This window comes from Rhinoderma darwinii, chromosome 8 (assembly GCF_050947455.1).
Source record: "Rhinoderma darwinii isolate aRhiDar2 chromosome 8, aRhiDar2.hap1, whole genome shotgun sequence".
In the NCBI taxonomy this organism is placed as follows: domain Eukaryota; kingdom Metazoa; phylum Chordata; class Amphibia; order Anura; family Rhinodermatidae; genus Rhinoderma; species Rhinoderma darwinii.
Window position 1 is genome coordinate 54710600 of NC_134694.1, and position 27202 is coordinate 54737801.

The 27202-nt window shown below is 41.2% G+C and overlaps 1 protein-coding gene across 2 annotated transcripts in view; it reads left to right on the forward strand.

Annotated features, from left to right (window-relative positions):
• Positions 1-26998, forward strand: part of STEEP1 (STING1 ER exit protein 1) — a 49140-nt gene extending 22142 nt beyond the window's left edge. The window contains exons 3-7 of one of the 2 annotated variants that reach the window (XM_075834280.1): positions 1929-1970; positions 10889-11027; positions 19905-19994; positions 20487-20579; positions 26586-26998. In XM_075834280.1, the coding sequence (XP_075690395.1) occupies positions 1929-1970; positions 10889-11027; positions 19905-19994; positions 20487-20579; positions 26586-26648 (427 nt within the window). In that variant the 3' untranslated portion in view covers positions 26649-26998. The remainder of the gene's footprint in view (positions 1-1928; positions 1971-10888; positions 11028-19904; positions 19995-20486; positions 20580-26585) is intronic. The other variant, XM_075834281.1, reaches the window with a different exon arrangement.
• Positions 26999-27202: the final 204 nt, after the last annotated feature.

Here is a 27202-nt window from a genome sequence, read left to right on the forward strand (position 1 = left end):
TTTCTACTAGCAGACAACTGATGACCTATACACCAGATAGGTCATCCATATATGATCAGTGCGTGTCAGACACCCGTACCCCGTACCGATCAGCTGCTCCGGCTGCCTGCGGGCATCGGATGTGATTTCACACTACGCAGTGTACAGAGTCAAAAGCAGTTTGCTCTGTACGTTGCATAGCGGCCGTGCTGCAGAACTGCAGCGCTGCTCCTATTGACTTGAATAGACGCAATGCTGCAGCTTGGCCGCTATTCCGTGACCGCAGCAAACTGCTTGCAGCATTGATGTCCGGAGGAGCCGATCAGTGCGGGGTCCGGCTGTAGGACCCCCACCAATTGTATACTGATGACCTATCTTGTGGATAGGTAGTTGGGCGGTAGTGGAAAATCCCTTTAAGATTGTTTTATAGAGGGATACAAAATGTATCTCCAGCAGTCAACTTTTGGATCCTTTGAGACTTGTATATACAAGTATAGTGTTTCCATTTTTTTCCTCTCGCATTGGCTTTGTCTTATGATTTTGTTTGTAGTCTTTCCTTGCATAGTTGTATTTTTCTTTAGGGAGTTAGCCTCTGTCCGACTGTAGCGTCTGTATTTATGTTCTACAAGGGATATGTTTGAATGAGCGGTGTGTTCCTATTAGTCACAGTAGGAGGTATTATTGAGCTGCTATTTCTTGACCATGCACGTCCTCCCGTCATTTATTTATCAGCTGATTTGCTTTTGATTACTGAAGCCAATTTTCCCTTTGTTTCACAAATCTGCAGGAATCGTCACCTCAAAGAAATCTTCTGCTAGACTGACACAAATGACAGGGCAGAAATGTGCTTCGTTTATTAGCCTTGTGATAATAATTTTTTTCCTGTTAGTTCATCATCATTTGTTTGAAAAAGGGGAACAACTGTAGCCGTCCTAAAGGATAAAGCGTACCTAACCTTTAAGGTGTCTTTTATTCGGAATAAGTTGTCGTAAATGTTTACATGAGGAATAACCTGCCTGGGCATTTTATGACTTGTATATGGTATATAACTTTTTACTAGCAACTGCTGCATGTCTGTGTGTATCTGCATATCTCACTCTGCTCCCCTTCCCTCTCCATAGACTTCTATGGGCATCGTGTCGCACTCTCTGCTCCTCCCTGAAGTGTCTGTCTTGTTACAGAGCCCCTAATTTTCAGCTTCCCTTCAAGAGTGGAGGCTATGGTCGTTATGTTCTGTTCAGTCAGATTTATGTTGCTTTTTGACAGACAAAGCAGTTTTTAATCTGCTGCACTGTTCTAATTAAAAAAAAAAAAGGAAACCTGACCTTACGTTGATAGCAATTTGAGGCACCTGCAATAAGCTACAATGTTAGGTTGAATACCACTGGCCTAAGTGATAAAATTCTGTCTACCTACATCCATCACTAGGGGAAGCATTTGAATTTTTTGGGTTCAATGGAAACTGTATGAAGTAGCGGTAGTGTGCCATACGACCAATGACTGCATTATTTTTGTATTGTACAGGTGAAATGCATTGGAACCATGGTCACCACCTTAACAAACCATGTGGCCAAAAACTGCATCACAAAACCACTGAAATTCCGTTCTTGGCCGCACATCACACTAGTGTAACGTGAACAGGCAGTCTAACACATAATACCTAGGTATTCAGACTAGCCATTAATAAGGTCATTCAACAGCATCAGCGAAAGAAACAAAGGCGATTGAGATGTTCGGTAGATATTAGATTTGACATTTGCTGATTTATATATACAATGTTATTCAAAGATGTTTTCAGTGGATGATTACATTTTGATCCTCTAGATTTTATAGAAAATGGATTTATATCCTTGTATGACCAAATATTAACTTTGATAAAAGTATTTCAATACTGTTTTTTTTTTTTTTTTTTTTTTTTTTTTTTTTTTTTTTTTTTTTTTTTTTTGCAGACCAGATGGAATTGAGCGTCAGTATCGGAAAAAATGCAGCAAGTAAGCAGACAATAATATCTGTTTATGCAGTTTTATTCATGTTTAGAAGCTCACAACCTGAAGTCTAGTCTCTCTCATACCAGTACAGTTAAATGCAGGGTTTTTTTTCCTTTTAAGGGGACAGTTCAGGCTGGAGAAGATGATTGTAGTGTTTAATGAGGTGAACAATAATTCACATTTTCAGTTATCTACTGTACTCTCATCCAAGGATAACCCACTAATTGGGCATTCATCCTTTTTGCCACGTTTTTTCCAATATGTCAAAACTGCAAATGTGAACACCTCTTTTTGCTAGGTGTGCCTCTAAAATGATGATTTTAATAGATTTTACTCTAGTTATAAATAAAAACTACTTTCTTTTGAGAGACATATGGCTGTTTTTATACTACTACTTTTCTTTTATAGAATTTTTAGTTAGGGGTAAAATGTATAAAAAGCTAAATGTTTTATTCTTAAATTTACAGTCTTGAATTAAGGTAAACAAAGTGATTTTGGACCAAAAGGATGCAATTACAGTAATTTTTTTAATTGTGCAATTGTATACTAAAATGTGTTAGAATAGGTTCCCCATTTTTATTTTTTTCTGGGTAGTGAGGAGATTTATCAATACTGTGTAATAGAAGAATCGGCCTCAATGAATGTTATACAGCCGCAGAATAACTCTTAAGGCTGCGTGCACACGACAGTTTGTATTTTGCGGTCTGAAAACAACGGATGTCATCCGTGTGCTTTCGCGACGCCATGCACTTCAATAGGTGAGACTACGCCACAAACACGAATAGGACCTTCTCTGAGTTTTTCTGCTCTGTCCCACAGCCCCCACATGGATCTGTGAAAACCACGGCCATGTGTATGAGGCCATAGAAATTAATGGGTCAGTGTGCTACGCATAGCACACTGACGAAAACAACGGTCGTGTGCATGTAGTGAATCTTTTTCCATGTTTTATATTTATGGGGTGGGTGTATAGCGCCTGTTTAAAATGAGGAAATGTATACAGACGATCAGCTAACCTCTGACTTTTTTCACATTATTTCTGAGCTCTGCTGTAGAGAATTCCCTCCAGCAGCAGCCGTGCGCCTCTGAGCAGTCCCATATTCTAGTTTAAGATCATTCAACAGAAAAATATGACATTTTTATATTCCCCTATGCTCCAGTAAAAAGAGGTCCTGGGAAGGAAAAGCAGAAGACTAGAAAAAACACACTTTGAGTAGTAATCTTCGTAAAATCTGCCTTTACTAGAGGGTAAACGAATAATTACATTTACGTACCACATAAAATAGCAGGTTAATGTTGCGGTCCCTGGGCCATTAGCTAGGTAATTTACATTTCCTCTTTTATGGCACAGCAGTCTCTTATGCACTGTGATTTCCGGTGGATGAAGTTGTCACACTGAGAGCCTGACCTTGTGTGTGACAGGAAAATAATAAGGTTCCTATGTGTATCACCCCTGAACACACGATCTGTCACTTCTCAGCATATTTCTGTATACAGATCACTGATGACGGTGATTTTATAGGCTGTTACCATTATATCACTGTTTGTGATCTGCAATTTGGGGTATGCATACAACAGACAGATCTGTTCCCTGCAACACTGAGATCCAATAATGTAGAAATGAATAAATGCAATACATTTTATAAAATCTGGTATATTGAAAAATAAAGATACGTTGTTTTACTCCAAAATAAAAGTACAAACCTATACAAAACCAGCATTGGACATAAATGCTCAGGCATTAATACGTTTAGAACACAGAATATATACCTTGTGGCGTGCCAAATACAAAATTATTCCATGCTACAATTTTTACCTATCCAAGCGCCACCTGCTTTTGTGCCTTCACTATAACATTTCTGTATCTGAATGCAGGGGCGTAACTAGGAAACACTGGGCCCCACTCCCCTGTGTTCCACACAAACCCTCCCCCTTGTACAAAATGCCCCACTGTAGATAGGGCCATGTGCTGCGTCCCCCCGTGTGGGCAGGGCCATATACCACCCCCCAAACCCAAAAAAATTCTTCTCACGTGGGCCCAATACTCGCGACGAACAGGGCTGTTCAAAAGTGCCGACGGGATCTTTGCGGGAGGGAACACATCGCAAGCCGCCCTGACACTGTCCGTAGCTGATTGGACAGTGCCAGAGAGAAGACATCACACCCCCTTGCCATTTAGTTAGATAGAAACGCCCCATTGACAGTTCAGGTGCTTATTTACATAGTGGGCACCAAATATAACGGTACCGGTATGTAAATAATGGAGGAAGATATTACAATTTTTTTTAAAGTAAGAACGTGTTTGTGAAGCCCTGCCTATTACATGCTGCACATGTATGGGCAGATGAAAATATATCTGGGCATGTTACCCTCCACAAGGGCATTAAGGCCGATTTTAGACCAGTTACTCAAAAGCCCTGAGAAGATGCCAAAGTGGTTTACAATCTCAATTGCCCTGTGTAGTGTTTTTCCTACATCCGACATGAAAAGCACCAGGTCGTCTGCATAGAGATCTATCCTACTCTCTCTTTGTCCCACATGTGCATACTAGTCTTCTAAGGGTTAGACATTTGACTCTAACTATTGACATCCTGTACCATTGGTAAATGTTAATCTGATTACATTGTTCTCTTGCAATGTTACATGCTCGCTCGCTTACTAGTCTTATATTGATTGGACATGTGACACTAACTATTGTTATCCTGTACCGCTGGTTAATGTTCATTTGCAATGTTTCATACTCTCTTGTAAATGCATATTAGTCCTCTATGGCCCATTCTTTCCATGGTACGGTCTATGTCTTTGTAGCTAAACCTCCTTCCTCCTCTCCTTACCTCTCTTCCCTTCCCCCTCCCTGTATTCCTCTTCCTCAATTTCCCTTCCCTTATGCATAATTTACTAGACCTCCACTATACATCCATAATGATACATTTTGAAACATCCTGCCCTGTCGGTATACTTGGAGTTCATCTCTCCTGAGGCTTTAGTGCCTAGATTCGCAAATGTTTGTTCCTCCGTCGCTGTCCATTAGGGAACAGACGGAAGATTTTACACTTTGTTTTATGTTTTTTTTTTTTTTGTATTTGTGCTCTTGTTGTGGGGCTTCTCCCCCCCCCCCCCCCCCTTGGGTTTTCCTAACCCCACTTTTTTCATACCCTCTCTTAGGTTTTCTTCCTACTGGGGAGTCGGCCTCTGGGCCTCTCTACCGCCTGTCCTTTCTTGCTTCTTTACTCCCTTTTCTTTCCACTCCCCGCTCCCATTCCACTCTCAATGGAAATTTTACTCCTCTCTTCTTAATGACCCGATTGTCACCTCTGACATACAACGCTCCATTGATGAGTATTTTACGTTCAACGCCACTAACCCGTGTGTTATGTGGGAAGCCCACAAATTTGTCATTCGTGGTACGTTTATCAAGCATGGTGCTCATTTAAAAAAGGAACATTCTACGGCCATCTCCCTCTTACTTTCTGAGTTTAAGACTTTAAAACTGCTCATAAATGTTCCCGTGACCCAGAGTGTAAGGTGGCCCTTCTTCAGAAACGTGAAGCCCTTTGCCCCCTCCTGTTATCTAAGGCTAAAACTTCCTTATCCAAATGTAAACGTCATTTTTATGAATACGGAAACAAATGTAGTAAATCTCTTGCTAGAGCTTTGCGTATTCAGCAATTACACTCTTAGGCCCCATGCACACGAATGTAAAAACGCCCGTAATTACGGCACATTTTTACAGGCCCACGGACTTCTATTGGCCACGGGTACCTCCCCGTATGCTTACGGGAAGGTGCCCGTGCCATTGAAAAATATAGAACATGTCCAATTTCAGGCCGTAATTACAGCACGGGCAGGCCCATATAAGTCTATGGGGCTCCCGTAATTACTGGTGACTACATGTGTGCACCCATAATTACGGGAGCGTTGCTAGGCGACGTCCGTGAATAGTCACTGTCCAGGGTGCTGAAAGAGTTAAACAATCGGCAGTAACTCTTTCAGCACCCTGGACAGAAACTACCGATCACAATATAGATCAACCTGTTAAAAAAAATAAAATTAAAATAAAAAGACGTTCATACTTACCCAGAACCCCCTGCTTCTTCCTCCTGGGATGATGTTTCAGTCCATGTGACACTTTCTTACTGTACTGTGGGCTGTCATGTTTTATTTAATCTTTGTATCTCTCTCTCTCTGTCTCTCTCTCATGACCCCTGGCGGGCCCCCCTGACGCCCGATGTATTGTCTGTTGACTGTGTGCAGACTGATCGGGTGAGGAGGTGAGGTATCCGACATCAGGAGGTCGGGGAGGAGACTGATAGGAATAACCATCTGCTGCTGACAGAGTGGTGTGACAGTCTCCTCTTCTGCGGAGGAGACGGTTAGCAAGATTGTCTGGTGCCGCTGGAGGAGACTGTTAGCAAGATTGGGTGGGAACGCTGGAGCAGACTGTCAGCAGTATTGGGTGGTGATCCTGGAGGAGATTGTTATGAGGATGGAGGGATATAGACGTTTAGCAGGAGAGGCAAAGGACACACCAGGCGACAGAGGCTACATCGACTTACCTGCAAACGCCGATGCTGCTGCAGAATCAACTGTAGCCTCTGTCGCCTGGTGCCGATGTGTCCTCGCTCGTCCGACACGATGCAGGACCTGGGGCAGGAAGTGACGTCAGAGCGTGATCTCTCTCGAACACGCTGTGTGTCTGTGCACTGCCAGAAGCTGGGTGTTAACGAAGAGAAGTGGATGATGCTGATTCGTCAGCATCATACACTTCTATTCACAACGCCCAGCTAGTAAAACAAGTAAAAACGCCCAGATGTGTACACACAATACAAAAATGCTCATAACTTGGCCAAAAATGCTCATTTTTGAAAAAAAAAACGTTACTGTTATCTACATTGCAGCGCCGATCTGCTGCAATACGAGATAGGGGTTTGAAAATCTGGTGACAGAGCCTCTTTAAAGAGGCTCTGTCACCACATTATAAGTGCCCTGTCTCCTACATAAGGAGATCGGCGCTATAATGTAGGTGACAGTAATGCTTTTTATTTAAAAAAGCTATCGGTTTTCACCACTTTATTAGCAATTTTAGATTTATGCTAATGAGTTTCTTAATGCCCAAGTGGGCGTGTTTTTACTTTAGACCAAGTGGGCGTTGTAGAGAGGAATGTATGACGCTGACCAATCAGTGTCATCCACTCCTCTCCATTCATTTAGTCAGCGCATAGGGATCCTTTTAGATCTCTATGTGCTGTCTTATACTAACACATTAACGATGTCTATTCACAATCCCTCCACTTTGTTACTCTGTCTGTGGTAGTTACAGCAGAGGAAGCGTAATTTCGTTGTAACCTGTCATCTACAGCGTAATCTCGCGAGATTACGCTTCCTCTGCTGTAACTACCACAGACAGAGTAACAAAGTGGAGGGATTGTGAATAGACATCCCGTGAAATGTCTATTCGCTGTCTAAACACTTCACTATTGTTAATGTGTTAGTATAAGATCGCACATAGCGATCTAAAAGGATCCCTATGCGCTGCCTAAATTAATGGAGAGGAGTGCATGACGCTGATTGGCAACTCATTAGCATAAATCTAAAATCGCTTTTAAAGTGGTGAAAACAGAACGTTTTTTTTTAAATAAAAAGCATTACTGTCACCTGCTCCTATATGTAGGAGACGGGGCACTTATAATGTGGTGACAGATTCTCTTTCATTTTAAATACTTTCCACCATGTGGAAGAAAAAAAAAAATACAGCAAAAAACGTAAATATAATAGAAATAAGTAACTCAAAAAAAAAAAAGTTTAATTTGAGACACATTCCCTTTAAAAGGTCTGCTTTCTCCAAGTTCGTCCAGCTTTTATTTTATGAGTAAAGTCACGCTACCCTGATGGAATTCACCATCCCCTCCATCAAAATAAGATTTAGTAAATCTAGACACAGCAGAGTTGTGATTGAATGAACGAGTTGAGCCCACCGCAACCTATTTTACAAATTATAAACCTATAATTTACGCCAGTTCCAGATTTTATCTTTCTGGTGCACTAATAGCCAGAGACTCATTCGTCTCAATTAATCAGGTGCTTCTTACTTTAACTTTCTTTAGAATAAGACTGGCATATGAAACACCAGTCTATGGTCTCATGCACACGGCCATGTTCGTAATCACGGGCCGGGATTGCAGGCACGGACGGCCACCGTCCACATCATCGGCCCGTATGGGAGCACGGCCCATAAAATGCAAAAGAATGGTCATGTCCTATCTTTTGCGGTATACTTCTATGGCCCGGACACCTTCCGGTAAATATACGGGAAGGTGTCCATGGTCAATAGAAGTGAATGAGTCCATAATTGCGGACCGAATTTCTGTCCGTGATTGCGGACTATTTTTACGGTTGTGTGCATGGGGACTTAGGCATGGGGCCTTAGACCATATTTTCATCCATCTGTAAGAACTGTCTGTAAATAAAAATCTGTAGTCATCCGCAACTTAACCGCATATACGGAACAGCATCTGCAAATACGGTCCGTAATGCATCCGTATATACGGACCAAAAATTAAGAAAAGATGCAAAGCGCCACTGTAATGTATCAAATATAAAATATATAAATTTTATTAAATACTAAAATGTAGCATATAAAAAGGTCCACAGACACCCTAAAAGAAAGGCGCACATCAAAAACTCCTGCACATGAGTAATACACAATATCTGCATGGGTCAGAGAATGGGATATAGCATACAAATGCAGACCGTAATGTACAAGTTGGTATATAAATAAATGTTTAATAATAGTCTGTATTATAAGGTGATTCTAGAGAGAAAAGTAACCCTACTGACCCATAAGGTGCTGGAGTAATTGATAGACGTCCACCCCGACGCGCGTTTCGGTGCACTTGCCTTCGTCTGGGGGTGACGTCCTACTAATACATATTGCCTTTTAGAGGTGGAACTAGCCAATTGTATTTGTCAAAAGTCAGGTGTATGTCTTCAAATATTGATAATCGCATACTTGCCTGTATATTTATCGGACGGGAGGGAAAGAACAGAGCTGCGAAACTAGACGTGTGTGTCATAATAAATATATATAAATAAAATAGAATTATATATATATATATATATCGACATGCAACGATATTAGGTCTATCAAATATTAGATATTTATATAGAAATATATTGGTTATAAAAGGTACATCAACACCATATGTAGAACAAAGTGCATGAAATGCAAAGAAAGTCACGAAGACCATAAATATATCATATCAAGAAATATATAGATGACAAATATATATAAAATGATGTGAAAAGTATATAGGCGTGTACGCATGCACACACACACACACACACACACACACACACACACACACACACACACACACACACACACACACACACGCCAACACATAAAAATACAAATAAATAAATCAAGAATTATATCAAGTGCATATTATGTGCAACGTGAAGAATGTGTATACATGTACTGTAGTATCAAACATAGAATTATGTGTATATGAAATATCAGACCTATATCACACCCATCACAAATAGATTTTATTTCATACGGGAGTGCGTGAAGAGCATACATGGGTGCAACAGAGCGCACAAAGGAGTGTACACAAACAAATCGTGTGAATAAGTGGAAAAAATATATATATAAGAAATGTGTATAATGCAAAGTGTGAAAAAATATATGTATATAATGGTGATGAAAAAGGGGAATGTAAAATATGTTTGTAGAATGATAAAATAATGAATAAAAATTGGAATGAATATATATGTGCTGAAAAGTACAGTAAGACCAATATAAACATTGTAAGAGTAACAATACCGTAATGTTAGTTCGAAAATACCATCTATCCATACCGGATCTTATAATACAGACTATTATTTGTATATTACTGTCTGCATTTGTATGCTATACCCCATTCTCTGACCCATTACTCCATGTGCAGCAGATTTTGATGTACGGCTTTCTTTTAGTGTGTCTGTGGACCTTTTTATATGCTACATTTTAGTATTTTCAATAACATATATTTTATATTTGATACTTTACAATTGCGTTTTGCATTTTTCTTCGTTTTTGGTTTGGATGCAGGCAAACATATACTGAATTAATTCCTTTTGATCAACCCTCCTAACAAAACAATTTTCTGATCTACTAATGACTTGGGTGGGTGATCACTACGATACCTTTCTTTTTGGTTTATATCTGTATATACGGATCCGCAATAAGAAGAAAACCACAAATGATGTTCAACATCTGCAAACCGGGCGTCTCCTAGCAATGCTTCCGTAGTTACGGAAGCTCCCATAGACTTCTATGGGGAGTCCATGCTGTAATTACGGAAAAGAATATGACGTTCTATATTTTACGAATAATTGCTACGGAACGGACACCCATCCGTAATAATACGGAAAGATGTTCGTAGCCCATAGAAATGAATTGGTCTGTAATTACGGTCGAAGTCTATAGTCGTGTTCTTGGGTCCTTACTAAACTTCCCCCTATGGGTGAATAAAAAATGTGCTTACTTGCCAAACACCTGGGCCTCCGTTTTTCCTATTGGATGTACTCCGTTTTGGGGCTTATCCTGAGGACTGCTTTGTACTGGCGTTTCGGTGACCTGTTTGCTTTTATATATTAATTTGTGTTCTGTGACTTGAAATAGCCCTGAAAAAAATAAGTTGCTGAGGTCTATGCAACCAGTGGTTCTCCAGCCTTTTTCAGCAGGCTCTGCAAACCACAACCTTCACCTCTGATTTATGTGTTGTGTGCAATTGAGCACGTCATGTTGTAATGGACTACCCTACTGTGCAACAACACCATGAACCTTTTCAAAATAACACTGGAATATTCTGATGTATTTTATTTTCACTTTGTCAGATCTCTACTTTGTACTTGACTGTCATTGCACTCATTTACAGGTGCAGCCTTCCTCTATTCTATCAGCACCAGCAAAAGAATGCCCCCGCAACTTTCATTTTCAATGGAGCTCTGGTCAAATTTGGACAAGGGTTTGGCAAAACAAACATCTATACCCAAAAACCTGATCCACCTAAAAAGGTATATTATCTAAACTATTTTGATTAGTTAACCCCTTCCCGCTCCTTGACGTACTATTACGTCATGGCAGCTGTATCGTTCGCGCTCCATGCCGTAATAGTACGTCTCGGGAGTAACGGCCGTTTCGGCCGTCCTCCCGACACATACAGGAGCTGTGACGCTGCTGTCTTGTTCAGCAGCTGTCACAGCTCCTACAGCGGGGACCGATCGCTGTGTCCCCGCTGATTAACCCCTTAAAAGCCGCGTTCTATAGAGATCGCGGCTTTTTAGGGGTTAAGCTGCCATCGCCGGCCTGCTACGCGATAGCGGCCGGCGATGGTGACTATGGCAACCGGACACCAAACAATGGCGTCCGGCTATGCCATAGACGGAAGCCTAGTGGGTCCTGACAACGTCAGGACCCACTATGCTTGCTGTCAGTGAGTAGCTGACAGTTCTAATACACTGCACTACGCATGTAGTGTAGTGTATTAGAATAGCGATCAGGGCCTCCTGCCCTCATGTCCCCTAGTGGGACAAAGTAATAAAGTAAAAAAAAAGTTAAAAAAAGATGTGTAAAAATAAGAAAATAAAAGTTTTAAAAGTAATAAAAGTAAAAGTCCCACTTTTTCCCTTATCAGGCCTTTATTATTAATAAAAATATATAAACAAACAAATAAACTATACATAATTGGTATCGCCGCGTCCGTAACGGCCTGAACTACAAAATTATTTTGTTATTTATCCCGCACGGTGAACGCCGTAAAAAAAAATATTAATAAACCGTACCACAATCACAATTGTTTGGTCACTTCACCTCCCAAAAAATGGAATAAAAAGAGATCAAAAAGTCGCATGTACCTAAAAATGGTACTGATGGAAAATACAGTTCGTTACGCAAAAAATAAGTCCTCGCACGGCTTTATTGATTGAAAAATAAAAACGTTATGGCTCTTAGAATAAGGTAACACAAAAAGTGAATGATTGTTTACAAAACGTATTTTATTGTGCAAACGCCATAAGACATAAAAAAAAACTATAAACATCTGGTATCGCCGTGATCGTATCGCCCCGCAGAATAAAGTTAATATATCATTTATAGCGCACGGTGAACGCTGTAAAAAAAAAAAGTATACAAAAACAATAGTAGAATTGCTGTTTATTAGTCACCACGCCACCTAAAAATGGAATAAAAACTGATCAAAAAGCCGCATGCACCCCATGAAAACTACAATGGATTCCTCAAGGGGTCTAGTTTCCAAATTGGGGTCACTTTTGGGGGGTTTCCAATGTTTTGGCACCACAAGACCTCTTCAAACCGGACATGGTGCCTAATAAAAAAGAGGGCTCAAAATCCGCTAGGTGCTCCTTTGCTTCGGAGGCCGGTGCTTCAGTCCATTACCGCCCGAGGGCCACATGTGGGATATTTCTCTAAACTGCAGAATCTGGGCAATAAGTATTGAGTTGCGTTTCTCTGATAAATCCTTTTGTGTTATAAAAAAAATGGTATAAAAAGAGTAAATTTCACCTCTACTTTGCTCTAAATTTCTGTGAAACACCTAAAGGGTTCATAAACTTTCTAAATGCTGTTGTGAATACTTTGAGGGGTCTAGTTTCTAAAATGGGGTGTTTGATAGGGGTTTCTAATATATGGGCCCCTCAAAGCAACTTCAGAAATGAACTGGAACCTAAAAAAATAAATAAATGAGGCAATACTTCGCTTCTTACATTATACTGATAATGAGCCGTGCCCACTCCGAGATGACCCCAGTTTTGACCGTTTGTATAAACGGAGACCCCTATTAGACCGTTCCAGTGCCCGGTTTTCCCAAGCATACACCCCCGAGAAGTGTTTTTCTATTGATGAGTCCCTGGTACATTTTAAAGGGAGGGTTCAATTCCGCCAGTACCTGCCAGGTAAGAGGGCAAGGTATGGCGTGAAGATGTATAAGCTGCGAGAGTGCATCAGGGTATACCTACAGGTTTAGGATATATGAAGAAAAGGCCACCCCCAAACCAGACTGCATCCTGGACTACAATAGGTACATGGGAGGGATGGACTTGTCAAATCAAGTCCTGAAGCCCTACAGCGCCATGCGGTGAGGTATAAGAAGCTGGCCGGGCACATCATACAGATGGCTTTGTACAATGCGTATGTGCTACGTCGATGTGCAGGCCAGAGGGGAACTTTCCTGGAATTTCAAGATCTAATCTTTAGGGACCAGGAAGGGGGGGCGCATCGTACCAGGGCAACACTTTCCAGGAGAAGGTCCCCAAACCGGTGGAAAGGGAAAGAGTCAAAAGAGGTGCAGAGTCTGCTATAAGAGGGGGATAAGGAAGAACACAATATACCAATGTGACACGTGTCCCGAAAAACCAGGGCTCTGTATAAAAGATTGTTTTAAAATGTATCATACATCCCTTGATTTTCAATTTACCCTGATGCACTCCGCACAGCTTACCCCCCCTCATCTTTCCCTTCTGAGCCCTGCCGTATGCCCAGGCAGCTGATAACAGCCACATGTAGGGTATTGTCGTACCCAGGAGAACCCACATTACAATTTAAGGGGTGTATATCTCCGGTGGCGCATGCTGGGCACACTATATTGGACACTGAAATGGCATATACATATATAAAATTGCAAATCTCACACTGCACCATCTGCTGCGCATTATCTTTTACACAGTACCTGTGGGGTCAAAATGCTCACTACACCTCTAGATGAATGTCTTAAGGGGTGTAGTTTTTAAAATGGGGTCACTTCTCGGGGGTTTCAACTGTACTGGTACCTCAGGGGCTTCTGCACACATGACTTAGCACCAGAAAAGCTCCAGTAGGCCAAATGGTGGTCCTTTCCTTCTGAGCCCTCCCATGGGCCCAAAGGGCAGTTTATCACCACAAATGGGGTATTGCCGCACTAAGGACAAATTGGGCAACAAAATGGGGTATGTTGTTCCTTGTGAAAATAAGAAATTTTGATCAAAAATGACATCTTATTGGAAAAATATCATTTTTTTCATTTCACAGCCCAATTCAAATAGGTGCTGTGAAAAAACTGTGCGGTCAAAATGATAACAAAAACCATAAATGAATTCCTTGAGGGGTGTAGTTTCCAAAATGGGGTCACTTCTGGTGGGTTTCCATTGCTTTGATACCTCTGGGGCTCTGCAAATGCAACATGGCACCCGAAAACCAATCCAGCAAAATCTGGACTCCAACAAACACATAGCGCTCCTTTCCGTCTGAGCCCTCCCATGGGCCCAAACGGCAGTTTATCACCACAAATGGGGTATTGCCGCACTAAGGACAAATTGGGCAACAAAATGGGGTATGTTGTTCCCTGTGAAAATAAGAAATTTTGATCAAAAATGACATCTTATTGGGAAAAATATAATTTTTTTCATTTCACAGCCCAATTCAAATAGGTGCTGTGAAAAACCTGTGCGGTCAAAATGATAACAAAAACCATAAATGAATTCCTTGAGGGGTGTAATTTCCAAAATGGGGTCACTTCTGGTGGGTTTCCATTGTTTTGATACCTCAACACCTCTTCAAACCTGGCATGCTGCCTAAAATATATTCTAATAAAAAAGAGGCCTCAAAATGCACTAGGTGCTTCTTTGCTTCTAGGGCTTGTGTTTTAGTCCACGAGCGCAGTAGGGCCACATGTGGGACATTTCTAAAAACTGCAGAATCTGGACAATACATATTTAGTAGTGTTTCTCTGGTAAAACCTTCTCTGTTACTAAAAAAAAATTGAATAAAATTGAAATTCAGCAGAAAAAATGAAATTTGCAAATTTAATTTCCACTTTGCTTTAATTCCTGTGAAATGCCTGAAGGGTTAAAAAACTTTCTATATGCTGTTTTGAATACTTTGAGGGGTCTAGTTTTTAAAATGGGGTGTTTTATGGGGGTTTCTAACACATAGTCCCCTCAAATCCACTTCAGAACTGAACTGGCACCTTCAAAAAAAGGCTTTTGAAATTTTCTTAAGAATATGAGAAATTGCTGTTTATGTTCTAAGCCTTGTAACGTCCAAGAAAAATAAAAGAATGTTCAAAAAACGATGCCAATCAAAAGTAGACATATGGGAAATGTGAACTAGTAACTATTTTGGGTGGTATAACCGTCTGTTTTTCAAGCAGATGCATTTAAATTCTGAAAAATGCTATTTTTTGTAAATTTTCTCTAAATTTTGCAATTTTTCACAAATAAAGACTGAATATATCGACCAAATTTTACCACGAACATGAAGCCCAAAGTGTCACGAGAAAACAATCTCAGAATCGCTTGGATAGGTTTAAGCATTCCGACGTTATTACCACATAAAGTGAAATATGTCAGATTTGAAAAATGGGCTCTGAGCCTTAAGGCCCAAACTAGGCTGCGTCCTTAAGGGGTTAAAGGGGTTGTCCAGGAAAAAAGGAGAACGTTGCATCCCCCCCCCTTCCTCCAAAGCACCTCAGGTATTTGCATACTGCCACGCCCCTCTATGGTCACATGGTCCTTCCTGCTCTAATTACAGATTACAGGCAGACGGCTCCCTCCCTGTCTGAGGCCGGATTTACAGGAGCGTGTGCCTTTTGCGTGCGCAAAATAACACGTCGTTTTGCGCGCGCAAAAGGTACATAACCGCTCCGTGTGTCAGCCCCGTACGATGCACGGCTGCGTGATTTTCGCGCAGCTGCCATCATTATGACACGGTTTGTAGCACGTGGTGGTTTTCTGTTTTCATTCATACTTTTTACTGCTGTTGCGCGAATCACGTGCGTCCCACGGAAGTGCTTCCGTGTGGTGCACGTGATTTTCACGCACCCATTGACTTCAATGGGTGCGTGATGCGCAAACAACGCACAAATATAGGACATGTCGTGAGTTTCACGCAGCGGACACACGCTGCATGAAACTCATGGACTGTCTGCACGGCCCCATAGACTAATATAGGTCCGTGCGAGGCGCGTGAAAATCAGGCGCGTTGCACGGACGTATTACACGTTCGTCTGAATAAGCCCTTACACAGTAATAATCATAATTTATCCTTTGTGCCTCCATCTATCGCTGATCTAAGTACAGGCACCCATCTCCCTCCCCCACCCCTTTCACAGCCTGATAAATGTCAGGGTATGTTCACACGCAGAGTCAAAAACGTCTCAAAATACGGAGCCGTTTTCAAGAGAGAGCAGCTCCTGATTTTCAGACGTTTTTTGTGCCAATCACTATTTTCGCTGGGTTTTTACGCCTGTTTTTGGAGCTTTTTTCACTACAGTCTATGGAAAACGGCTCCAAAAACGTCTCAAGAGGTTTCCTGCACTTTTTCGCGGTCGTTTTTTTTATGCGTAAAAAAAACACAAAAACGCTCCTTCGGAACAGAACGCAGTTTTCCCATTGAAATCAATGGGCAGATGTTTGGAGGCGCCCTGCTTCCGATTTTTGCGCTCGTTTTTCGGGAGTTTACTGCCCGAAAAACGGACGAAAATAGGCCGTGTGAACATGCCCGAAGTCTGCCCACTCCACCTAAGTCAGACATCTTGGTACACACAATCCAGTCAGCACATTTACCTCACCTGCTGCTGGATCTGTTTCAAGAGATCCTGTATTAGGCCCTGTTCACACTGAGTTTTTTTTTTTTTTGGCTGGCAGAAAATTCTGCATCAAAATTCTGTCTTGAATTTCGCTTGAATTTTCAGGCAGATTTTGATCTGCCTGCACGCCGTTTGCCAAGTTTTTTTGCCCGCGGCCATTGAGGGGAAAAAGAAGCGGCATGCCCTATCTTCGGGCGTTTACTCCTCTGACCTCCCTCTGACATCTATGGGAGGCAGAGAAAGCGTTTTTCGAAGCGTTTTTGCCCGCTGTGCTCAATGCCTGTGGGCGAAAATCGTGGCAAACGGTGTGGAGGCAGATAAAAATCTGCCTGAAAATTCAAGTGAATTTTCTGCCTGCAAATAACTGCTTCACTGTAAGGCCCTGTTCACAAACACCAAACAGTACTCCAAACATTGGTAAAACTTTTTTTACATTTACTATAAATGTATGTAAGGCCCCATACACACATACGTGCTTTTGTGGGCGCAATTCCCCCGAAAATCTATGGGAGAATTGCAGCCCCATTCACTTATATGGGCCCATGCAAAAGACCGTGGTTTCCAAGGTCCTTGCATGGCCCAGGACCCTGGACCGCGGAAAGAACGGACATTTCTTAGTACGGCCGTGTTCTGCGGTCCAGGCTCATAGAAAATAATGGACAGTGAAGTGAGGTACTTCTCCTGGAGCGGAATCCCCGGCCAATTCGCCGGTGATTCCGCTTCAGAAGTCACTGTGTCCATATATGGACACAGTGAAGTCTGGGACTTCTCCTGGAACGGAATCCCCAATCCCGGGCTTGGGGATTCCGCTCCTACAGTGAGATAAAAAACACCCTCCTCCTCACATGCGCTTCGGACTGTGAGGAGGAGGAGAAGGAGAGAGCGAGCGACGGCCGTCACAGTACACACCGACACCACATATTAAAACTTGCGCATGCGCAAATGTAACACACGGCTGCTGAAGACGCAGCCATATCATTTAACAGAGCATGCGTGGTAGTGTCAACCACGCATGCTCTAAGCAGATGGGGAAACACGTTGTACAGTTACGTCATTTATGACGTAACCGTACAATGTGGAAACCGGAAGTTAGGAGCGAATGGACGGGTATGCACAGGAAGTGCAAATTTTACATGGACAATCGGTCACGTGACGGAAGAGGGGATACGACGATACATCCAGCTAATCAAACGTAAGTACATTACAAAGTTAAATGTTTTCCATTCTTTAGTTTAACTCCTTAACGCCGAAGGACGGATATATCCGTCCTCAGCAGCTGCTAGTTCGCGCAGGAGGACGGATATATCCGTCCTGTGATGGCGCGGGTACTGCCAGTGTACCCACGCGATCAGCGGCAGGAGCACGGCTGTTATACACAGCCTGGCTCCTGCTGCAACTGCCGGAATCGAAGTGCGCTCCGATTCCGGCAGTTTAACCCATTAAATGCCGCTGTCAATAGTGACAGCGGCATCTAATGTGTTTGACAGAGGGAGGGAGCTCCCTCTGTCACCTGATCGGCGCCCCTGCAAACAAATCGCGGGTCGCCGTCGGGTTTCCATGACAGCCGGGGGTCTAACAAAGACCCCCAGGTCTGTCTTCCGCAACTGCCTGTTAGGCGATGCCGGAGGCATGACCTAACAGGTTGCCTGTCAGTTTTGCACTGACAGGCAATAATGCTTTGGTATACTAAGTATACCAAAGCATTATATATGCGATCGGCACATCGCATAGTGAAGTCCCCTGGTGGGACTTAAAAAAATAAATGTCAATCAGTTAAATAAAGTTTGTTGAAAAAAAAATAATAATAATTACAGTCAAAATCAAATAAAACTACTTTTTTTTTGCCCAAAAAGTGGTTTTATTCAGTAAAAGTGTCAAAACAAATAACAAATAACACATACACATATATGGTATCCCAGCGATCGTAACAACTTGACCAATAAAATGAACACATTAATTAAACCACCGGATGAACGGCGTCCAAAAAAAACGCAAAAAACAACGGCAAAATTCTCTCTTTTCTCCCATTCCCCCCATAAAAAATAAAATAAAAGTTAATCTATAAGTCCTATGTACCCCAAAATAGTACTAATGAAAACTACGCATTGGCCCGCAAAAATCAAGCCCACATACGGCCACATAGACGGAAAAATAAAAAAATTACGTCTCTTGGAATGCGGCGATGCAAAAACAAGTAATTTTTTTCTAAAAGGGTTTTTATTGTGCAAACGTAGGAAAAACATATAAAACCTCTACATATTTGGTATCCCCTTAATCGTGCCGACCCATAGAATAAAGGTAACATGTTATTTACGCTGCATATTAAACGGCGTAAATTTATAACGTGAAAATTAATGCTGGAATAGCTGCTTATTTTCAATTCTCTCCTAAAATAAAGTTAATAAAAGTTAATCAATATATTGTAAGCATCTAAAAATGGTACAATTACAAAATTCAACTCGTCCCGCAAAAAACAAGCCCTTATACGGCTATGTCGACGGAATTAAAAAAAAGTTACGACTCTTGGAATGCGACCATGAAAAAACAAAAAATAATCCTTGGTCATTAACGTGCAAAATGGCCCGGTCATTAAGGGGTTAATTAAAAGTTATATTTTGCTTCCGGAAAACCCCTTTAATGTCTCGTATGAAATATTCCAGATTGCTGTGGCTATAAAGTTTAGCTGCAGAAGTGATCGCATTTCAGGTCAGAACATTGTTTTGTGTAACGGCCCTTTTACACGGGCCAATTATCAGGCTAACGCTCGTTCATAGAACGCTCGTTGCCGATCATTGCCCAGTGTAAACAGGGCAGCGATCATCAGATGATTGAGCAAATGCTCGTTCATCTGCTGATCGTATCATTTTAAAAATGACATATATTTTCATTGTCTGCGGCACATCTATGTATGAGCAGGGAGACGTGCTGCCGACATTCTAATAATGTAAGGGGACAAGCTATCGAAGTAACGAGCGCTCGTCCCCATACTAGGTCCATGTGAAAGGGGTAAGCGAGCACCGATCAACGCTCGTTTGTATAGCCCACGAAGGGCCCTGTAAGTGGACCCTAAGTTAAGTGGTCAATAGTGGTTAACTGTTCCTTTCTGTCCTGTTTCCTTCCTGAGGTACAAGTAAACACAAGGGCTGAGGCCTGTATTTAGACAAGGTTCAAGGACCGTTCCCAGTTTCCTTTTCGGGTCAGATGTGGTGTTTAATCTCAATGCAAGCTTTATTCATGTATTTTTTTTTTTTTTTTTTACCAAGAAGACATTTCTACCATTAATGCTATTCCTTTAAATTATTTTTTTTGTTAGGTGATGATGACCAAACGCACTAAAGACATGGGCAAATTCAGCTCTGTTACTGTATCCACTATTGATGAAGAAGAGGAGGAGATAGAGGCGGTAAGTGCATCTATTTTTTACACCACATAGACCATCTATACGGCACATTGTCTACCACGGATTTTAATCTGTGAACTACGGCTGTTCAAACCATCGTCATTGTTTTTACTATAATGGAAACCATGATAGCGGTGCCAGATCCGTCACACGACAGACCCCCAACGGCACCCTGACAGATTATATGGACTATAATTGGTTCTGTCATGGCGTCCATGATTTTGACGGTAAGAGTAATTCTGCATGTTTAACTTTTTTATTTTTTTATATTTCTGTTAAAAAAACAAAAAAACAGCACTGCCGACAGAGGCTCTGAATGGAGCCTTTGACTGAGATTTTGATACGAGTTAAGCGGAGTTCACACTACCGTTTAATAAATCATTGAACAGTTTGAGAACATTTCTATGCTTCGGTTGCATGTCTCATTCTTTTACGTTTTCATTAAATTCAAGTCCCCTGCTCACTGGGCTATGCTAATTTGTTTTAATCTTACAGAGAGAAGTGGCGGATTCCTATGCACAGAATGCAAAAGTGATTGAGAAGCAGTTAGAGAGAAAAGGAATGAGCAAGAGAAGACTGCAGGAGCTGGTATGTGCAATTGCTATTAGATGAGGTCCTCACACTTTGCTCATCCAGAATATACAGGGGTGGACAAGTTACACTAAATTGGTATGTGCATAACCTAATGTAAGTCCTAATATACCAGTGGTATATTGGGTCATTCTTCAGGAGCGTAGAAGCCTACCACAGTTTGTGAGCCGGTGTGTAAGGCGTGCCATTGAAGACGTTTAACTTCATGACAATGTCTGTGAATTAGTTTACAGCACATATGTGGGGTGTTGCTCTTTTTCTACTAGGAATATCATTAGGGTCATGTTTCTATTGTGATTGAAGTTCTGTTCAGTAGAACCACGGTGTATCCAAGTGTGGCTGTGCCTGGTACTGCACAGTCCTATTCAAGTGAATTTGTTCTGCTGATTGGATCCCCACTGATCACAGATTGATGGTCCATCCTAAAATATATTTCTGGAAAGCCTCTATAACACCTTCCCGCATATGGATACAACTTTATGCCCATTTTGACCGTGCCTTAACGCAATTGGCCGTACAGTTACGTCCTGAGAATGAAACAGGCACATGAGCTGTGCCCGCACCATCGGCAGCGAGTGTCGGCTGTAATATACCCGGTGCAAGGGCAGCAATCCGTTATCTCCGATCGCCACAGACATCGTTGATCGGTGCTCGTTTGATTCGGTCACACGGAGCTATGGATGTGGACGATTATCATGTCGGTAGCGTGTCTCCGAGTTTACACAGGGAGATGTGCTGCCGACAACTATGATGATTCACTTTTTTAAAACTATACGAACAGGAGATGATCGAGCGTTTACTCGGTCGTCTGCTGATCCTTTGTTTACACAGGACAATTTCTGGCAACGAGTGTTATATTAACGCTCGTCTGCCCGATAATCGTCCTGTGTAAAACCCCCTTTACTGCCAGTTGAAAAATGACAGTTACAATACACTGCATTACATAAGTAGTATTGCACAGGGGAACAGAAGATCAGGCCTTCAAGTCACCAAGTAAGGCTATGTTCACACGGAGTATTTTGGGGGAGGAATATCTGCCTCAAAATTCCGTTTGGAACTTTGAGGCAGATATTCCTCTCCCTGCACGCCGATTTTCGCGTCAATTATCGTGCCGTTTTTCGCCCGCGGCCATTGAGCGCCGCGGGCATAAAACAGCGAGAAATACGCTTTCTCCTGCCTCCCATTGAAGTCAATGGGAGGTCAGAGGCGGAAGCGCCCGAAGATAGGGCATGTCGCTTCTTTTTCCCGCGAGGCAGTTTTACTGCTCGTGGGAAAAAGATGCCGACGCCTCCCATTGAAATCAATGGGAGGCGTTCTCGGGCCGTTTTTGCCGAGTTTTGCGACGCGGTTTCCGCGTCAAAAAACTCGGCAAAATACCCCGTGTGAACATAGCCTTAGTGTAAAAACGATAGAAAAATAAAAAAAAAGTTTTAAGTAATAAAAACAAGAATCGCCCAGTTTTCATGATCAAGTGCTTTATAATTGGAAAAAAATGAAAAAACTATAATGGGTATTTCCGCATTTGTATCGACCTGAACTATAAAAATATAATATTTATCTCGCAAGTTGAACACCATAAAGAAATAAAATAAAAAACAATGGCAGAATTTCCTTTTTCGGACACCTAGTTTCCCCAAAAAATATGGAAAAAGTTGCAAGTTCACCAAAATGGTACCAATAAAAACAATTCAGATGCGACATGGCATCAGAAAACCATTCCATCAAAATCTGCGCTCTAAAAGATAGAAGGCACACCATTTTTCTTCTGAACGCTGCCTGTGCCCAAACAGCATTTTGACAACATATTGGGTGTGGTCATGCTCATGAAAAAATTGTCTAACAATTTTTGGTGTTTTTTTTTTTTTTTGTTTTCTTCTAAATTCCTTACAATTTTTGAGCTAAAACTACAGATTATTGGAAAATAAAGTTTAATTTTTGTGGCCCAATTATGATAAATTCTATGAAAAACCTGTGGGGTCAGAATGCTCACTAAACACTGAGAATAGTTACATAGTGAGTACGGTTGAAAAAAGACACATGTCCAAGTTCAACCAAGGGATGGGAAAAATTTCTACACATTGACATAGGAGCTGATCTTTTTTTGTTCTAGGAAATTATCAAAAGCCTTTTTTAAAGCCATCTTCTGTAGCTACTGTGACCAGTTTTCACCATAGATTCACAGTAAAGAAGGCTTGTCGCTTCTGCAGATTTAACTTTTTTTCTCTCCAGGAGGAGGGAGTGCCCCCTTGTTTTCTGAGGGGGTTTTACATGGAACTGGATTTCGCCATATTTTTTGTATGTGCCATTCATATATTTTATATAAGTGAATCATGTCCCCCCTTAGTCGTCTTTTTTTCAAGGCTAAATAGGTTTAATTCTTTTGATCTTTCCTCATAACTTAGATTCTCCATGCCCCTAATTAGCTTCGTTGCTCTTCTTTGTATTTTTCCAACTCCAGGGCATCCTTTCTATGAACTGGAGCCCAGAACTGAACTGCATATTCTAGATGAGGCCTCACTAATGCTTTTGTAAAGTGGCAATATTACATCCCTGTCCCGCGAGTCCATGCCTCTTTTAATACACGACAATATCTTGCTGGCCTTTGAAGCAGCTGATTGACATTGCATGCTGTTGTTTAGTCTATGATCTACAAGTACACCCAGATCCTTCTCAACAAGTGACTCCCCCCATTGTAGCTCCCCCTAGGACATATGATGCATGCAGGTTGTTGGTACCCAGATGCATAACTTTACATTTATCTACATTAAGCCTAATTTGCCAAGTGGATGCCCAAACACTTAGTGTGTCCAAATGAGCTTGCAATTTACGAACATCTTCTATAGATTGAACAATACTAAATAGCTTGGTGTTATCTGCAAAAATAAATCATGCTATTAATCCCATCCTCTATATCATTAATAAATAAGTTGAATAATCGTGGTCCCAGCACAGAACCCCGGGGTACACCACTTCTATCCGGGGACCATTCAGAATAGGAGTCATTGACCACAACTCTCTGGATACGGTCCTTAAGGGGTGTAGTTTCCAAAATGGGGTGTTTTTTGGGGTTTTATCTAATGTTTTGGCACCTCCAGGCCTTTTCAAACATGAAATGGTGCCTGGAAAACATCCAAAAAAAAAAAGAAAAGAGGCCCAATAATCCACAAGGTGCTCCTTCATTTCTGAGGCTTGTGTTTGAGTCCAGTAGCACACTAGGGGCGCATGTGGGATATTTTTAAAAACTGCAGAATCGGTGTAATAAATATTGAGTTGTGATTTTCTGTTAACACCTGCTGTTCCTGAAATAAATGGATTAAATTGAGAATCTGCCAGAAAAAAATAAATTTGTACATTTTTATCTCCACATTGCTTTAATTCCTGCGAAACCCCTAAAGTGTTAACAAGCTTCCTAAATGCTGTTTTGAATACGTTGGAGGGTGCAGTTAAATGGGGTGACTTATGAGGGATTTCTGATATATAGGTCCCTCAAAGCTAGTTCATAACTGAAGTAGTTTCTAAAAAAAAAAAAAGTTTTGCAAAATTTGATGAATATTTGAAAAACTGCTAGTAAAGTTATAAGCCTTATAATGTCCTGAAATAAAATTACATAAACAAAATGTTGATTACATAAAGACCTATAGTAAACGTTATGTATTTACTTAATTTGTGTGGTATCATTATCCATTTTAGAAGTAGAGTTTTTGAAATGTTGGAAAATGTAAATAAAATATTGAAAATTTGCATTTTAGATTTCTTTTATAAATAAAAACCTATCGACAAATTTACCACTACCATAAAAAAATGTGTTATGAAAAAATAATCTCAGTCACTTGGATAAGTAAAACCATTCCAAAGTTATTACCACATAAAGTGACACATGTTAAATTTGAAAATCGGACTGGTCCTGATGGCGAAAATAAGTTTTGGTCCTGAAGGTGTTAATGTGTTAACAAATTATTTATAGTCCATGTAATGTGTCCCATCTTATTAGATTTAAATCTCACATATACAGTGAAGGAAATAAGTGTTTGATCCCTTGCTGTTTTTGATATGGTCCAAGCTAAGTTAAATAAAATAAATGTGCACAAGGCCCCGGGACCAGATGTGTTACACCCTAGAGTTCTTAAAGAGCTTAGTTCAGTTACAGTGAAGGAAATAAGTATTTGATCCCTTGCTGATTTTGTAAGTTTGCCCACTGTCAAAGACATGAACAGTCTAGAATTTTTAGGCTAGGTTAATTTTACAAGTGAGAGATAGATTATATAAAAAAAAAAAAAAACAGAAAATCACATAGTCAAAATTATATATATTTATTTGCATTGTGCACAGAGAAATAAGTATTTGATCCCTTTGCCAAACCAGACTTAATACTTGGTGGCAAAACCCTTGTTGGCAAGCACAGCAGTCAGACTGTTTTTGTAGTTGATGGTGAGGTTTGCACACATGTTAGATGGAATTTTGTCCCTCTCCTCTTTGCAGATCATCTGTAAATCATTAAGATTTCGAGGCTGTCGCTTGGCAACTCGGATCTTCAGCTCCCTCCATAAGTTTTCGATGGGATTAAGTTCTGGAGACTGGCTAGGCCACTCCATGACCTTAATGTGCTGCTTTTTGAGCCACTACTTTGTTGCCTTGGCTGTATGTTTCGGGTCATTGTCGTGCTGGAAGACCCAGCCACGAGCCAATTTTAATGTCCTGGTGGAGGGAAGGAGGTTGTCACTCAGGATTTTACGGTACATGGCTCCATCCATTCTCCCATTGATGTGGTGAAGTAGTCCTGTGCCCTTAGCAGAGAAACACCCCCAAAACATAATGTTTCCACCTCCATGCTTGACAGTGGGGACAGTGTTCTTTGGGTCATAGAGGCAGCATTTCTCTTCCTCCAAACACGGCGAGTTGAGTTAATGCCAAAGAGCTCAATTTTAGTCTCATCTGACCACAGCACCTTCTCCCAATCACTCTCAGAATCATCCAGATGTTCCTTTGCAAACTTCAGACGGGCCTGTACATGTGCCTTCTTGAGCAGGGGGACCTTGCGGGCACTGCAGGATTTTAATCCATTACGGCGTAATGTGTTACCAATGGTTTTCTTGGTGACTGTGGTCCCAGCTGCCTTGAGATCATTAACAAGTTCCCCCCGTGTAGTTTTCGGCTGAGCTCTCACCTTCCTCAGGATCAAGGATACCCCACGAGGTGAGATTTTGCATGGAGCCCCAGATTGATGTCGATTGACAGTCATTTTGTATGTCTTCCATTTTCTTACTATTGCACCAACAGTTGTCTCCTTCTCACCCAGCATCTTACTTATGGTTTTGTAGCCCATTCCAGCCTTGTGCAGGTCTATGATCTTGTCCCTGACATCCTTAGAAAGCTCTTTGGTCTTGCCCATGTTGTAGAGGTTAGAGTCAGACTGATTAATTGAGTCTGTGGACAGGAGTCTTTTATACAGGTGACCTGTAAGACAGCTGTCTTTAATGCAGGCACCAAGTTGATTTGGAGCGTGTAACTGGTCTGGAGGAGGCTGAACTCTTAATGGTTGGTAGGGGATCAAATACTTATTTCTCTGTGCACAATGCAAATAAATATATATAATTTTGACTGTTTTTTTTTTTTAAATATAATCTCTCTCTCACTGGTAAAATTAACCTAGCCTAAAAATTCTAGACTGTTCATGTCTTTGACAGTGGGCAAACTTACAAAATCAGCAAGGGATCAAATACTTATTTCCTTCACTGTACGTAGCCCTTTATAATAATCTAAAACTGGATTTCATATTAAAATTGTACTGGTCCTGTGAAGCCAGAAGGCGTTTGTTTAATCCCTCACCTCAGGTGAATTGGCCTGTGTGATCCGCTTTTATTGGTACCAATAACAGTGTATACCTAACCAGTTGCTGCCTCTAGTGGTATTCATTTATCTAACTTCTGTGTGCTATCTATCCTCTACCTGTATAGATATAATGGTCACAATCTTTTTTTTTTTTTTTTTTTTTTTTCTCCACAGGCCGAATTAGAAGCGAAGAAGGCTAAAATGAAGGGAACACTGATTGACAACCAGTTCAAATAGGATAGACACACTTCTTGAAAGAGACAATGATTTACAATGACTTGCCAGCCATCACACATTGCTTCCAAGCAGTGTGTGTGTGTGTGTGTCACCATCTAGCATGTTTCCATGGTGTATGTCACCCCTGATAGCAGAGTTTCTAATCTTCATAAAGAGTAAAATGAACCAGAAAATGTTGCTGAGGCTTAAGAATTCCTTTTTATTTTTTTGAGGAATTCACCAGCTGTTTAATGTTTCTGACTGTGATGGACATCTGTAAATTGTAAAGATCACGCCTAGTTTCTTGTAACTGTTATGTTTGGATTTTTATTGCTTAGATTTTCCCTAAATAAAAAACTGTATTTTACGTATTTTGACTGTTGTCATAATTTCTCTAGATAGTGAAAATTTGAGCTCTGTGGTCTACCAGTTATGCCAATGTCCGTCCCCCCCCCCCCCACCGGGATTCCCTGGAACCTGTTGAGAGATGGGTGCAAGCAAAGTAGTCAACAAATCTTGACCAGAATGTAGAATTATAAAATGCTTTACCCACCCTTACACTAAGCTTTTTTTAA